We start from the raw sequence: 15,842 nt of genomic DNA, 5'->3' as shown, positions 1-15,842 counted from the left end.
TAGATTTATGACAGGTTAATAAACACATCAAAAGAAATAAGTCCCCCTCTGAAAATTTCGTCATAACATCGTAAAGTAAAACTTTGTACCAATAAAACTTACTTAGAAATAATTATATGATTGTTTACTAAGTGTTTTGTGAAAATGAAAGATGTCCATGACTTCATGGCTGAATGAACCCAAATTGAAGACAAAAACTGCCCTTTCCAAAAGTCACAAAGTAGGCCTTAATGCTTGTTAACTGCAAGTCGTATTAGGACAAGGAATGGAACTGGCCATCTTACAACTTGCTGTGCTGAACTCTGCACTAAGGGGATTTGCATGGCTGAATGATCAAGAATCGATACACATTACAGTTAATGTTCACTTGGTGAGGATTTTAAACTGCACTCAAACACACGGGGTTTTCCATTAGTAACAAGCCATGAATCAACTTTTGTGACAAGCATAGGCCTACTTTGTGACTTTTGAAAAGGGCAGTTTTTGCTTTCAATTTAGGCTCATTCAGCCCTGAAGTCATGGAAATCTCTCATTTTCACACAGCACTTAGTAAACAGTCATATAATTATTTCAAAGTTAGTTTTATTGGTACAAAACGAAACCTTACAATGTTATGATGACATGTTCAGAGGGGGACTTATTTCTTTTGATGTGTTTATAAGTGTGGAGTACCTTTTTGTGTTGTGTTTAGTATCAGACCTATAAATGTTTGTATTGAAATGCAAGGAACCACTTGCAGCTCTGACTGAATACTATAGAAATTGCAGTTTGTGGTCATGACCTGCTGCTGCTAGCTGTGGAAAATCATTTTATAAAGTGACTCAAATCCACAGAGACTTTGAAAATGGGTTAATTCTATTACCTGGACCAGTGGTTTTTGTGCACAAAATTAATTTGTACTTCAACCTGTTACAATGCTGATTTACCATGATTAACACTAACCCATTCACATTGCAGACTTTTGAAACATTCATATGTATTTATAATGTTAGATAATGAAATAAAATAATGTGCAATTTTACAATAATTTAGTTGGTCGTATTCCAAAACATATTTTGTTTCAAAGAAATCATACCAGACTTTCCTTGGCCAATCTAGCAAAAAAAATTACTTCCCCAAATTTGCTATGGGTAGAAAATTGCCAAAAGGTGCTGGATTCACTATACTTCACAAATGTTTTCCAACCCCCCCCCCCCATGTCAAAAAGAAATCTACCCGACTGTATCATTGTTCTCAGGTTTGGAACTTCGGAAGAAGAGGAGGGAGTCAAAGAATTGATTCTCCAAATATTTCTGTACAAAGATTTGCTTGAATCAAATCGAGAGTGATTCTGACACTGCAAGACAAAATTTTATCCGTGTTCTTCTGACTTCTCTTCTCCTCTTTTCAAAAGAAATACAGGTGTACCTTTAAATCAGAAGCCTTGAATTAGTTCTAAGCTTGAACCTGAACCCCTGCATGAACTACAGCTAGCATAGTTATTGCACTGTTCATATCCCTTTTGCAAGCTGGTAATATCCGAATCAATTTAATAGAATTATCCTCTTTTCCTACACCTTGCTGGTTGCCTAAACATAACCACATTAATAGCAAACATGTAGGCCCCTACTTTGTACAACTGGGTTGTATGAAATGGTCTGTACTGTCTATGTCAAGAACTGTGGCATCCAAATGCCTAAAAGTGTCATTTTCCATCCTAGTCCAGGCTAGGGTGCGTCATTGCATCCAGATGCGTTTTTGAAAATTTGGATGCGAGTTTCAGATATGCGTCCATGTCATGTCATACATTTGTGTATCTATGTGGACATACACAAACCGTCTAAATTTAATCATTTAATTTTAATGATAAAAATTTATAAGAAATTGCCATTCATTTTGAAAAAACCCAAAGCCCAAAAATATTGACCAACCTGCTAAGTTGCCTTACATTGTACATGTAGGCCCCTACTTGGTACAACTCGGTTGTATCTGTGTCAAGAACTGTGGCATCCAAATGCCTAAAAGTGCCGTTTTCCATCCCAGTTCACTTCCCGCTAGCGACTGCGTCTTGTGACTGCGTCATTGCATCCAGACACGCTTTTGAAAATTCGGACGCGAGTTTCAGATGTGCGATAAAATATTTTGTGTTCATGTCATACTGCTGATGTCACTCTCTCAAGGAAGCCAAATGGCAGTAACGTTTTAAAGTTGGAGGGGATTTTCTTTTCTTCTAAGAACACTTCATGGTTAACTATAAAACCATGTTGTTATTTCCTTACAAACACAGATCTGACAATCAGATATAAAAAATAAAAAACGTAAAATTTAAAGTTATTGAAGTTGGTGTGTTGTGTTTACCAGAACAGAACATTATTAAACTATGTAAAACAAAAATAGTGAACTTGAAAAATGCAAGCAATGAACAGTAAATTTAATAATTTCTCATGGGAAATTACCCCCAATCAAGTAATTTCAAGCAACATTTGGTCAAAACACAAGGCACTTCTGAGACTGATAGTCTTTAGTTTCCCCTCCCCCATCAGGTGTTGCCAATGCTGTTGGGGCCGAGTTGTGCTACTCACTAGGATCCACAACATGTTCATCTATCAGGGCACAGTTCTTTAAACGCCGATTCATTTGTACATTCATTGAATGACCTTAGAAAATTTGGGTACAAAAACTCATACTCTGCAACTTGGGTCGAATTTTGCACCATGAGTGTTTATTGAGGATATTGAACTATGCCATTGGGATGAGGTCATTGTGGTCCATAGTGAATTCTGGTTCTAGAAATAGTTGCCCCCAAAACTTGGGAGATGAACATGTTTGAAGTTAAAATGGAGACCAAACTTGGCAGATGGTTAGCTTCGTACCAGATTACCACTTTCATGTTTTAAACAATTGAATACCTGAGTGGAAGGGCCCAACTCCATCAACTTTTTTTTGGAGATATAAACTAAAAACACAATATTTGGAACTGTTTTAAGCGACAGACTGTTTTCATGAACATGAACATACATTATAACATAAATGTGAAATGATATATATGTTGCAATGGCAACGGTACAGGTCTTTTAAAATATGATCAACTCATTTTTGTAAAATGGAGTTGGGCCCTTTTTCCACTCAGGTATTCAATTATTATATGGGCCTTATGAGCTGCATGTATACCAATTTGTGTAATTTTATCACTGTTGTTAAAATAATGGTGCCTTCACAAAGTGAAAATGTTAGCAACACCGGCACCATGTCCGATCACTGCCAAACTGAACTTGGCTGTCAATAAAAAGGTTCAATTACACAGGCACATGAACAAGCCTTCCTTCTTAGCAGTAAACCATTGTTTAGGGCCAATGGATTTATTCCTCTGTGAAATTGACAACAAATTAGAAGCTGAGAACTTTAATAAAACTATGTTTGGTCATACACAACTTCCTGTTTTAGGGTTCAATGCTGATTTAATTTTCATTATACAATGCCTGTGAATGGGCTCTGTAACCAATTGAATGAGGTTTAATGTTGTAGCACTGCTGGCACATCTGTTTTTGAAAACATGTTGAACAATTGACTTGAGCATTGTTGATGGGAGTAAATTTGTATGAATAATCAAAACAAGTCACTTGTGATGCAAAATTGGTGGGTATATAGCAGTCAGACTTTGCCACATGATCAGATGGTTGCTGGGTTCAAACCCCACTCACCAGGAGGGGGTGGGTTCGAACCCCACTCACCAGGAGGGGGTATACTCAGTACAAATGACCATACAGGAATGTGCCACAAACAAGGGTTGCATTTTCAGCCATTTGGTATACATGATCATGATGATTGTAGGGGGTACACAAAACGCTAGAAGAGATCATCAGGCAACAAGCCCAAACTACTCTATGACCATATTACCCTCATCGTAGCTCCACATGGATTATTCCTGTCCGTCCTTACATATTACAAAGAAGCTCTAGGATGACCCCTTTTTCCAGGCCGATTTTAGTTAATGGATGCGGTGGGTCATATTGTTTTCAAAATTTTCCTTGAAAACTAGCCCAAATTTGCCTAATTGAAACTTTAAAATAGCTCTTGGTTTTATACTTAAATTTGACCAATGCATTTAACTTTCATTTTCACTCACTTGAAAACAAGTAGGGCTACTAAGTTTGTTTGGCTTATATAAGGCGGAAAAATAAGACTCACAACACTGCGTATTGATATAGAATGGCGTGCACGCTGTTGGGCGCAATGCTTACGCTAGGTGTGCGTTGCGTAATGCATGAATAGCGCACGCCTATGTGAATTTACCTGAGCATGAGTTGGGACTTTATTGACGTACGCAGTAACAAAAGCCGAATAATTTCCGCCTTATATAAAGCGAACAAACTTTAGACCAGCCTACTGTACTGATATAAATTATAATAATACTAATCAATGTGATCATGTTAAATCATGGAATAACAGCTCTTTAATTTTCCTGCTCTGAATCCTCTTTGAGCTACATATAGGCAGATTGTCAAACTCCTACCCCAAATATAACACACAGCCTTTTATATTGATGCAAAACAAACTCTTTGTCACCTCAAAAATAGGGTTGGGCAAATCACCATACTTTTTTTGAAACAAGTGTTTTCTATGGCCAAATTTAGTGTAGAGTCCAAATCTGCTAACCGTTTTTACGTATGATGACGTTTGATACCACTAAAGTTCGAAAATTCAAAATGGCCGCCAAAATCACATTTTTAAGCACTAAATCGCTTATTTTCATACTTTACCAACCTGTGACATGTCTTTTCATAGGTTATCAGGGTCAAGAAACACATTTTTATCACTTTTAACATCAATTTCTGTACATGAAGGGTGTTAAGTGGTAAATATTTTTTTTAAACACCCCAAAACACCAAAAATGTTGTTTTTCCAACATTTTTACACCATTAATATACCTTGTATGATTTTGTACTGTCTAATATTTAGCTGATTACATTACAAGTCAGCCCCAGATGTTTATCTGGTATTATTGTCCAAACAGCCACTATTATTTTTGGTCAAGATTGGGAAGAAATAAGTGAAAAGGAGGAGTGGGATAGTGAAGATGATAAAACATCAGAAGACGATACAGCAAAGCGTCGGAAATCTGCTAAGGACTTAACTTATGTCTTTCCAAGTCGCAGAACGAACTGTGATTCGATATCTAGAGGATGCTTCCTGCTGAACACTTTAAGAGTGATGATGATGTAATTACTGTAGGTCTTGACACACAACCAAAGCAGCAGGGCATCAAAATAATGTATGATGTGAAAGCTGATCACATTATCAGGTCCTAACATGTCTCGAAAGACCATGACAACAGTCTACAGAAAATATCAGTCACTCAGGAGCTGATGGTGCTGTTGCATAATGATCTCAAACGGAACTGCCTTGCAGCGCTGGCTGACTGCGACATTGACGACATAAAATGCTCAATAGACTTTTGGATGCCAGATCTTGCAGGCGTTTGTTCCAAGCTCTTGCAAAGTCTTGGGTGACTAAAGAGAAAATCCTCAAATGCAGTGCACACACTATACTAGGCGCGACTCACGTAGCTGACAAAGTCTTTAAGAACATTGAACAGAAAATCTTTGTTCAAGTGAGAAGGTCTTCACATCACCAGGATCAAGTGTCTACACGTTGGCCCTCATTGCAATATCAAAGCTATTTTCTCCTAGCCATGCTGCACACTCCATATCACTGTATAACGAATATACATCATGGATGGAGATGGAAGACATCGAACATGCCGGTTTCAAGGGCTTCACTGGTAATAGATTCGGTAGAATTACAGAGATCACAAAGCAATATTTCCTGCAAAATAGAGCTAAGCGTGTCATATTGGTCTGCCAACGAATTCATATGAAAATCATCGTATTCAGCCATTGAGCCACCGCAGGGCAGTTGGAGCAGCCAAGCTCCATCGTATGTTTTACAAGGAGGGCCCGAGTTATTATGCCAGCTGATGCCATACATCCACGTCCATGACCCCAGGTTGCGACGGTCTGTGAGATCCCATGACCTAGCAGTGGCAGATAAAACCTTGTCAGCCATGAAAGATCATTTCTACCATCTACAGCCCACTTATGGAATTCTCTAACTGCCCAAAATTCCAGCCATTAGATTGAGGGCCGCTTCAGCAGGGAGGTTAATCGCTTTCTGGGTGCTTCCTCTTCAGTAGCTTCTAAATGATTTTTTTGTCTCTGCTGTTAATGCCCAGTTATGCCATGTCGTAAAGAAACAAAAAAATAAAGCTAGCTAAAAAGCTATTTTTTGCAGTGTCGACGTATATTCAGAATAACTGGTTATTGTGTTGAGCTAAAATCTACTCCAAATGGGGAGATGCTTTCATTTTCCCTCTCATGGATCTCTTAGGAATAGATGACAGAGGCATGAATGTTGATAGAAGTGAGTGTACCTGGTTAGGAGTGCGCAAGTTCTTTGAACGAAATCTACCTGAGCTTAAGCAAGTCAGAGATGAGTCTATGGATAGTGATGATGGCAAGAGTAGACTGTATGGTGCGGTGCTTGATGAAGTGATTGATACGTTAGAGAGACAGTTATCTGAAATGGCATTCTTCCGCAGTGGTGAGGGTATGGATGTAGAGATTGATGAAGACAAGATCTAGGGTGTGAATCAGAATTCGCCAAACTGGATGTACGCATTGTTACAAGAGGCGGATCTACATCAGTCCAAACCCATTCACGTAAAAACATCGTAACGACAAATTGGTTACTTTCTGATCCGTCTTTTACGACACTTAGCAATGTTGAAAAACGCAACAAATGGAAAAAGGCTAGGACCTCTGACAATGTGTCTGATGTAAAGGAGATAGAGTCAAACTACCTTCATACAGTCAAAATGACTAAAAGACTGGCTATTATGAAAAAAAGCAGAACTGAAGAAGGAACTGACCAGAACCATGAAACTCCATGATGAATGCAAGGCCCAGTAGGGCCCTGTGACACCAAGCAATGTAGGAATACTTGAGGACCAAACAGAAAAGGAACTACTCAGTGAAGTAGGTTATCTGAGGGTAACAGTTGCCCCTGATATTCGTCAGAGGCAAAGAGAAAAACACGATGGAAAATTCAGAATGGTGAAGTTTTCATGCGATGAACTGAGGCAGTCTATACAAAATGCTGTGAAACCAGAATCTAACTTGGATACTGATATTGATGTTTTATTAAGGAATGTGCTAAAACCCTGAGTTTGACATGGATTAACAGCCAAATAAGGTGTCCACTACCATAAACTACCATAGTGACACTAGAAAGAACCGTGTTACATCACCTTGCTCTGCTGAAAAAGACGATTTTGGCAAAATTTGTGCTGAAAATTGGATTAAATTTAATACAAACTCCACATAACTTGTTACAGGTACATCTATTCACTTTTTAAGCTTAATATTTGGGTTTCTTGACACCAAAAACCTAGAATAAGACATATTGGATGCCATATAAGTGTAAAATTTACAATTTATTGGCAAAATTGCGTAATTTTGGCGGCCATTTTGAATTTTTGAACTTTAGTGGTATCAAACATCATTGGACTGGAGGTCAAAAATTTCACCAGATTTGTGTTCTCGCAAAATTTCGCCATAGAAACAATATGTTTATATTAATATTGATAAAAAAGTTGATGTATGCCCAACCCTATCAAAAAGCAACAAATTTAAAATTAACCATGCCAAGATATGTTCAATGATATTGAAATGCTATGTAACTGGATACATTTTGTCATAGTCAGAGACCCAAAATGGTACCCCGGTTTCCTCCTGGGCATGGAACTGTTCAGCGCAGATCCGATTTCAAAAAAATGCCATGATTGGGTCAAATTGGATGGTTTTTCACTCCCATTCCGCAGTAAATGTCTATACATGCTGTAGGGGGGTATTAAACAAGATGGGAGGATTTTTGTAAATCTACAGGGAAACAAATAATATGTAGCCAAAAACACATTGGATAATTTGATTTTAACTTAGCAGTCTAATCTGATTTATGTTAGTGGATTTGGGAGTAAAATTTATGGTTGCAAATTATAGATATGGTAGGACTCTAAATATTTTGTTACACTTCAGTAGGTCAGCCCCAGGTGAAACATTAATGATATTTGCAAAACAACTATATCACAAAAAAAAGTTTCTTGCTAGGGATATGCGCAAGAGTTCAAGTGAAAACAAACACCATGCATTTATAGTAAGTTATCAAGAAAAATGATTATTTTTTGTTTGACATGAACCCTAACACTACATGTACCAAACATCAAAAAACCTCAATGCACAAAGCAACTGTCAGCCCAAGCATCCCAAGTAAGGCCTGGCAAAAAATGAATTTTTCGGCCAATAAAAAATGCACATTGATTCTCCCAAACACATAATTTGTTTTCACTTAATAAACACATAATTTGTTTCCACTTAATAATTTATAAAAGATAAGAAATGCATACAAAACCAATGCATTTTAAATCTTGAATAGATTATGAAGTGAACACAAATTATACCTTGGGCCATTTTTGAAAGAAACTTTATATTTGTTATACGAGTGGATATTTTATATTTGTTGGTGTGTTTTTTCGAAAAGGTTTTTTCCAAATGTCCAAAAGAGCAAACTTGCAACCAAAATGAGCAATCTGTGCTATGAAAAGAGCTATTACGTTTTATCACTACTTTAAAAAAGTTAAAAATTCTAAGATTTGTTTGTAAGCTGGATAAAGTTGTACATTTTAATTACTTTTGCTTATTCAAAAATTCAATATGTCCCTACATGTTCAACACAAGTCTATAGTCTATCCAGTATAAGATGGCACATGACCCTGTTCTTTTTCCGCATAAATAACTATAATTATATATCACAAAAAGATATTTTAAGGTTGTGGCAACATTCACTAAAGCTACCACACATTTTCCAAAAGTTTTGTATGCCATCTGGCCTTTTTCTCCCCTGGGGACCCTGTGTACTTTCCAAAGGTCATGTGCCATCTTATACTAAACGGACTATATAACTTTTTAAAATGCAATTGCAGCCGCAAATACTGTGACCACAGTTTCCTTCTGCGCTTAATTTTAAAGATTTCTGTGTGAAGTCCAAAGCAATATGAATATGTTTACCATAAAATGATTTGTTTATTTTCCTTGGAGTTTCAAATTTCAAGATTTTGGTCTATACGGTACCTTACATGAAAGATAAAAAGCTAAAACTTTATCTACAGTCCTCCTACCCATAATTATAACTCATCTCTATCAAACTTGCTAGCATCAGCACTAAAAGGGGCTCCACAGCAAAGTGTGGCACAACCTTACCTGACACAGTGTCAACTAGAATTTTCATTATAGACACTCCGATATCTCTTCCTTGCAAATGCCCAATCTATGGTGACTTCTTAATGGCCAGTTTACCCAAAGGGCTCTGTGAGTTTGTAAACTGAGCAATTCAGTCTGGCTTTGGGTATATAGCAAGATGAGCACCCTAACAACAAACGAACATATTAAATATTAGAGCCACGGATTCCGATTTCTTTTTAAATATTGCATCAGGAAAAACAATGAGTAGCATTGCCTGATTCAAGTTTACTTCGCCTGTGAAGTTCAGACGTGATCATGCACAAGATGTGCATAACATGAATTTAATTTGCCATACAAAGAGAAGTTACCGGCTCGTGTTTCTGGAATATTTTTTTTCTTTCTGGATCTATCTCTGTCTCCTTTTTTTGTATTGAGCAAATGTAGGCAGATATTGGAAATTTGAGCACGGCAGTGCCAAGTGAGTCACAGCATTCTACAGCGATTTAGCCCTTAGGTCCGCTTGTTGAAAAAGAAAAATGTTATTGCCACTTCAATAATGTGCTCTTTTTCTCTGTCCAATAGACTACCATATAAACCTGAATAAAACCGGTGATTCTGAAGTACGAGGTTCGTAAACAGATTCAACAGTTTTTTCTACTAATGTAGAGGATCACACTCTGTTACACTTGAAACACTGACAAGAGAAGGCCTCTTTTGAGATTCAGATGCAAGTGTCTTTGAAAGAAAAGGGCATAGACACTAGGATCCACAACATGCTCATCTATCAGGGGCACAGTTCTTTAACCCCAATACATTTGTACATTCATTGAATGACCTTTGAAAATTTGAGTACAAAATCTCATACTCTGCAACTTGAGGTCAAATTTTACAGTATAATTGTTTAATTGAGGTTATTGAACTATGCAATTGGGATGAGGCCATTGTGGTCCATTCCACACAGCCACATTGTGAGCATTGCACTTGTAAGATTATGCTTTCTGCTTGCGGCAGAAAATTAAAACAGGGGAAGAAATGCAAGCACATAAAGTGAATCACCCAAATTATTGTAATTCAGTAAACCTGATTAACTGGCTTATCACAGCTACAATAATACTGCTAAACCAACTGTAAACTTCAATTGATCATTGAAAATAAATGAATAACTTGATCAATAGTACATAGTCATAACAATAAGACAGTCAAATTCAATTGCGAACCTTTTATGGTTCTTTTAATATCATTATTTCTGTTTCACACAACAGAGACTTTAAAGTGTATGATTACAATTTATATGAAAAATAATTGTTTCACAAGTTTGTACATACTTTACACATAATACAATATATACACCAATACATGATAATCAGAATCATGATGGTCTCATTTTTGGTACTGACAATAAAGATTTTAAAACAAATGTTGTAAAATGCAACATTTGCCACGTTTTAAAACTTTTAAACTAAAAAGACGGGTCACTGCTACTCGCAATGCGATTTAAAACACCATACCACACAAAATGTGCATCTACATACACATGTGCACTGAGAAATTAGGCTATGTATTATGTACATTTTGGTGACTCCGAGTATGCTCCAAGTCACAACAGGTTTTCAAATTCATCTTGGACAACACTGAAATACTACATATTTGAAGACCATGGGTGGGGGGTGGGGGGGTCAGTCAGTTATAAAATGGTTCTTTGGCAATGTACATAATGTAACATCTAACTTTGCTGTCATTTCATGCATTTGTCACTGACCTAAACAAAATCACATTTTTAATAAACTGTTTTTTTTCCAATGCACATTATTTTTGCTTATGAAATTGTGAATCATTGAGCAATATGAAATTAGTCCCAGATATCAGATTATCATGTTTATTTGGAATACTAGCTGAAAAACTACCTTCCTTACATGTATGTCCTCAGTCATTTACCATCATCATAATACCAACTACATGTAGCCTGGTCATTAGACAGACAACTCTATTCCACTAACAAGTTGTACATGAGGACAATCTCGTAATTACATTAACTCTTCATTAGGGAAAGCAATTTAGTACTCATTGATTTCCAATCTATTTTCTGAGGCTTTTGGTTTGATACACTCACCATGCACAGTAAGCGTGGTAAGTGCGCACGATAAGCATTGGTAAGTGCACCGGAATAACATCTTGTGTGTAACATTGGACACATTAACATTCAACGATCATGGTGAAAATTGGTGATGTGCTTTTGTTTTCAAATTTTTGCACACATTTGTGCTTGCTTTAAAACTAAAAAAGGCATGTTAATTTGATTCATCTGGCCAAAGTTGTTTGGTAAATAACACTGTACCAATTAGATTGTGATTTTGTGATGTGCATCTTTCCATTTCTAAAGCAAATGTACTACATTGTAGATATTATATTTTGATCATGTTTGATTTAAATGGCACCAGCATAGTCTGTGATAATTTACCCATAGGGAGGGGAACTACTGGGAACCACACACTCTTGGAACTCTATATCAACTCATCTCACAATGATTACAAGTTCAGAACAGAAACCGCTAGCCTCCCATCCAAAACCGTGATCTCCCATCCAAAACCGTGATGCCCCTTACCCCCTTTCTCTGGGCAGAGCGGTCACCGGGGATTGTGTTTTATAGAATGGCATAGCTGGTGTGAATTGTTTATCAAGAAGGATATGCAAAGCATGCATGTAACCAAAGTATTCCTCTGGTCATAACAATTCAAAACAATTATATCTGTGATGTACCAGTTCCATAAGTTATCTACATGTATACGGCAAAGGTCAAATTTTTGGCTCCATAGGGTCAAAATGTCAACCATTTTGATTTTGAACAAAATTGTCTCAAATTGTTCCACAAGGAACAACATTTACACAGAATAGCTTGCTTACGTACATGTTGTGTTGCCTCCACATGATCACAATGGCGAGGTTTACAACGCAATATCTAAGATGTGGCAAACTATCCTTTTTCATAAACTGTTGTTCCAAGGGGAACAATTTTCTTGAACCTTGGAGCAAAAAATTTGACCTTTGACCTTTTTGCATAACTCAATAACCACACATTACAGATTGTTCGAACTATACCTTTTTCTGAATCCTTACAACTAGAGGAATAATTTGGTGTGGGTTAATAACCAAATTTGACATTTTATATACACCTACATAAAGTTTGATGACTTTTTGAACATATTCCCCCCTCACGAATTCTGGGTAAATACCAAAATTAGCAGGTAGTTGTACCCCCCTAAGTTCCTCCACCCCTGTTACATGTACACACACAACATATTTAGGCTATTACAAATACACACACTACATACATTTGCATTCTCCGTGTGTTTGATAAGAATATATTCATTTCTTACAAGCTCACACAAGATTGTTCTGCACTCTAGATCCATTAAGTTTGTCGAATATAACCCGCATTATAATTACAATGAAAGACATGTTATGCAATCACCACTAAGTAGGCCTACCACAATACCCATTTTTCAATGATCTCTGTAGCAATAATTCCCATTTCTTGTTGATCTAAAACTAAAATCAAACAATTCATTAGTTGCTATGGAATGACCGGCTTGCTGTCTTTATGTTAGTACCGTATTCGACCCAATTAGCGCCGGTACCTAGGTAAATCATTCGAAGAGGGCGCTTATTATTTAATTATTGCAATTCAATAATAATAATAAGGAAGTTAATCAAACAGCTGACACCAAAATTGTTTTTCTGTAATTTAATTATGAGTTTTGAGTTGACCCAATTTGATGCAAAAGGGTAAATTGATTGGGGCACTTTCAAAAATAAAAGTTAAAAAAGTTCCCAGGGCCAGGGCCGGGGCCGAAACTACGTAAGGGGCATTAATTTGGTATAACAGTATGCACAGTTTGTAGTTCAGCAAAGCATGATGAGCCTTTAGTACAATGTAGGCCCACGCTTCGTCTTCACTGCATGGAGTAGTTAGTTATTGTCACGCACAGGCTGAAAAGATGTTTTTTTTCCTGCAAGCAATCCAGAATTTCCTCCAGTTTTACCAAATTTCCCTATGTATATCTTTATTTTTTGGTCAAAACCAAAAATTTCCCGGCAATGAGCTTCCCGTATTGCCCACTTTTTCCTGCCATGAGATTTGTCAGGGGGGGGGGCCTACCTGTGTACAAAATAAACCCTTCAGCTGTAGTGTAGTACAATTTAACAAACTCTTACTAACTTGAGTCTTACTTTTCTGCCACCATTTTCTTTGTTTCCCCAGACTGGAACTGACATATTCTCACAACAATGATCAATCACGCAATTAAAGTTAGTTTGCCTGGTTATAACGACAACCAACCAGCCATGAAAGTCATGAACTCCACAACACAATTGACAACAAGTTAAAGGACAACTAAATATCCAAACTCTTGACACGCTATCATGCGATATCCTTGCAGCTCTGAGTTGTAATAAATGTTCCAGTTTTGCTTGCAAGTCAGTATGAAATTTCATACCTCACATTACACATTAAAAATGAAATACTATGTGAGAAATACATAGGGCCTATGTGTAGTTGAAGGCTAAATTGTCATGATCATCATCGCAATGAATCAACAATGTCAACAACCTTTCTTCTAGGGATGCACCATTGGATTTCCAGGAGAGGGGGGAACATTTGTGAAAAAACACCCACTAAATTAGCAACAAATTACAACAAAAAACTTTGGCTACTGATACAGTCACATGATAATGCAAAGAACATTTTAAAACTCAACCAAATACCAAAAAGCAAACTTGCTCTGACCTAAACTTCCAGCCCCAACCCTTGGTGCATCCCTTAGTGCAAAGAAAGTTGACATGAATGGGTTATAAATGTGGATTATTCCTTAAATCTAATGTTATGTCAAGAATCATTTCCAACATTTGCATTACAGTACTGATGTGTATACAAAATATTGCAAAATATAAAGCTAAATTACTTTTGCAGTGGACTACATGTAGTCCACTGCAGTCAGTGCCACAACAAATATTACACAGTATTTTGAAGAAACTACTTTTGTAAACATGATCAACAATAATGTCATAAGTAAGAAACTGCATATGAATTTTCAATTTGAAGTGGGTGCAGCTGAAGGGATAAAAAACCCCACTTTAACCATAAAGAAAACCCTGATTCCTTGTTGAAATTTCTACCAAGTTTATCAGCTACTGGTATATTCCCGGGTATATTTAACCATGAAAATAGTAGTTATCTACTATTTGCATGATTTAATGATTCAAAAGACCCATTGATCTAAAAGTTATGAGTGGTATTTTAGTGGGCACCTTATTTCTTGTACAGTGACTGCAAGTTGCCAGGTTAAAATTTCAATTTGAATCCACAAATCGATTCTTTCAAAGATTCTAGTGAAGAGATAAAACTAAGACCAGATTTTCAAATTCATTTTAAATTTATGAGAATCAAATGATTCCTTTCAAAATTGATTCTTACACTGGCTTAGCATGAAATTCTAATCCTGGATTGAAGTGGTAGTACTACATTTTTGAAACTATGCACATTGTACTACTAACATGACTGATTAAAAACTTATTTTAAGTACGTTTATATAAGATTGGATGGAAAATTACTCAGAGTTTTCACTGCAATGAACAAAGATGAATACAGAGGTGTCTAAAATTATATTTTTTCAAAGATTTGTCAATATTACTCAATCTATAGTTCTACATGTATACCGTACTAACAAACTTTATAGCATACCGTACATGTAATAAAATGCAAGACTTTGCAAAATTTTCACTTCACTACTAAACAATTACAATTTTAAGCAAAAGACCCTCTATGCGTACATCAAGCTTGAATGCCATGATCAAATTTCATCAGTGCAAGGAGTCTTCATCACAATAAAACGCTGTTGAATTGATACATGAAGTAGCGATTCACCAATTTGCAAATGGAAAGTAATTGTCATTAAAACCAGACCTGTGTTTTAAATTACCAAGATTATGAACCAAGTCCTATAAACACATAAAAATCTCATGTTAGTAACTTAGTACTGCATAAATAGTTCCCAAGTACTTCAAGTAATGTTAGTAGTACTGTACAATAGGATTAAAACACCTTCAAAGTTAAAAATCCTGCTTCAATCAAATGCATGCATTTCATTCATAAACATATCCGTGGCTGTTCCTTTTATCTTTATCATTCCATCATGTTCACTTTGTAGATTTAAAAGTACCGATAAATTTAAGTAGCAAACATTTTGTTTTTCAAAATGTTTAGTTTCAAAAATCCAGTTTCACAAATGCAATGCATGCATTTTCGTATTCAAGCATTTCCTATCCAAGGCTTATAATATTCCAATGTGTTAGCAAGCATGCATATAGGCAGTATAATTTAGTCATAAAAGGTAGACTTTCATATCAGAAGGTGGCCAGAAAGAGGTAGAGTTCCTACCTTTGCCAGTTGCCGTCTTCCTTGTCTGCTCCCATGGTGCTTCAGGCTCTTTTGGTTGCTCACTTGGTACATACCAGGTAGAGTCTTCCTCTGCCATTAAAACATCAACATCAACTTCGCCCGCAAAGTTGTGC

At 36.5% G+C, this 15,842-nt stretch overlaps 1 protein-coding gene across 1 annotated transcript in view; it reads right to left on the bottom strand.

The window, feature by feature from the left end:
* The window catches only part of LOC140155242 (uncharacterized), a 157,552-nt gene that overhangs the window by 137,343 nt on the left and 4,367 nt on the right, over nucleotides 1-15,842 (bottom strand). The window contains 1 exon segment of the mRNA XM_072177996.1: nucleotides 15,709-15,840. Within this exon segment, the coding sequence (XP_072034097.1) occupies nucleotides 15,709-15,840 (132 nt within the window).

Source organism: Amphiura filiformis, chromosome 6 (assembly GCF_039555335.1).
Source record: "Amphiura filiformis chromosome 6, Afil_fr2py, whole genome shotgun sequence".
Classification (NCBI taxonomy): Eukaryota; Metazoa; Echinodermata; class Ophiuroidea; order Amphilepidida; family Amphiuridae; genus Amphiura; species Amphiura filiformis.
The sequence above is the reverse complement of the archived record's forward strand: the minus strand, read 5'-3'. Positions and strand labels throughout refer to the sequence as shown.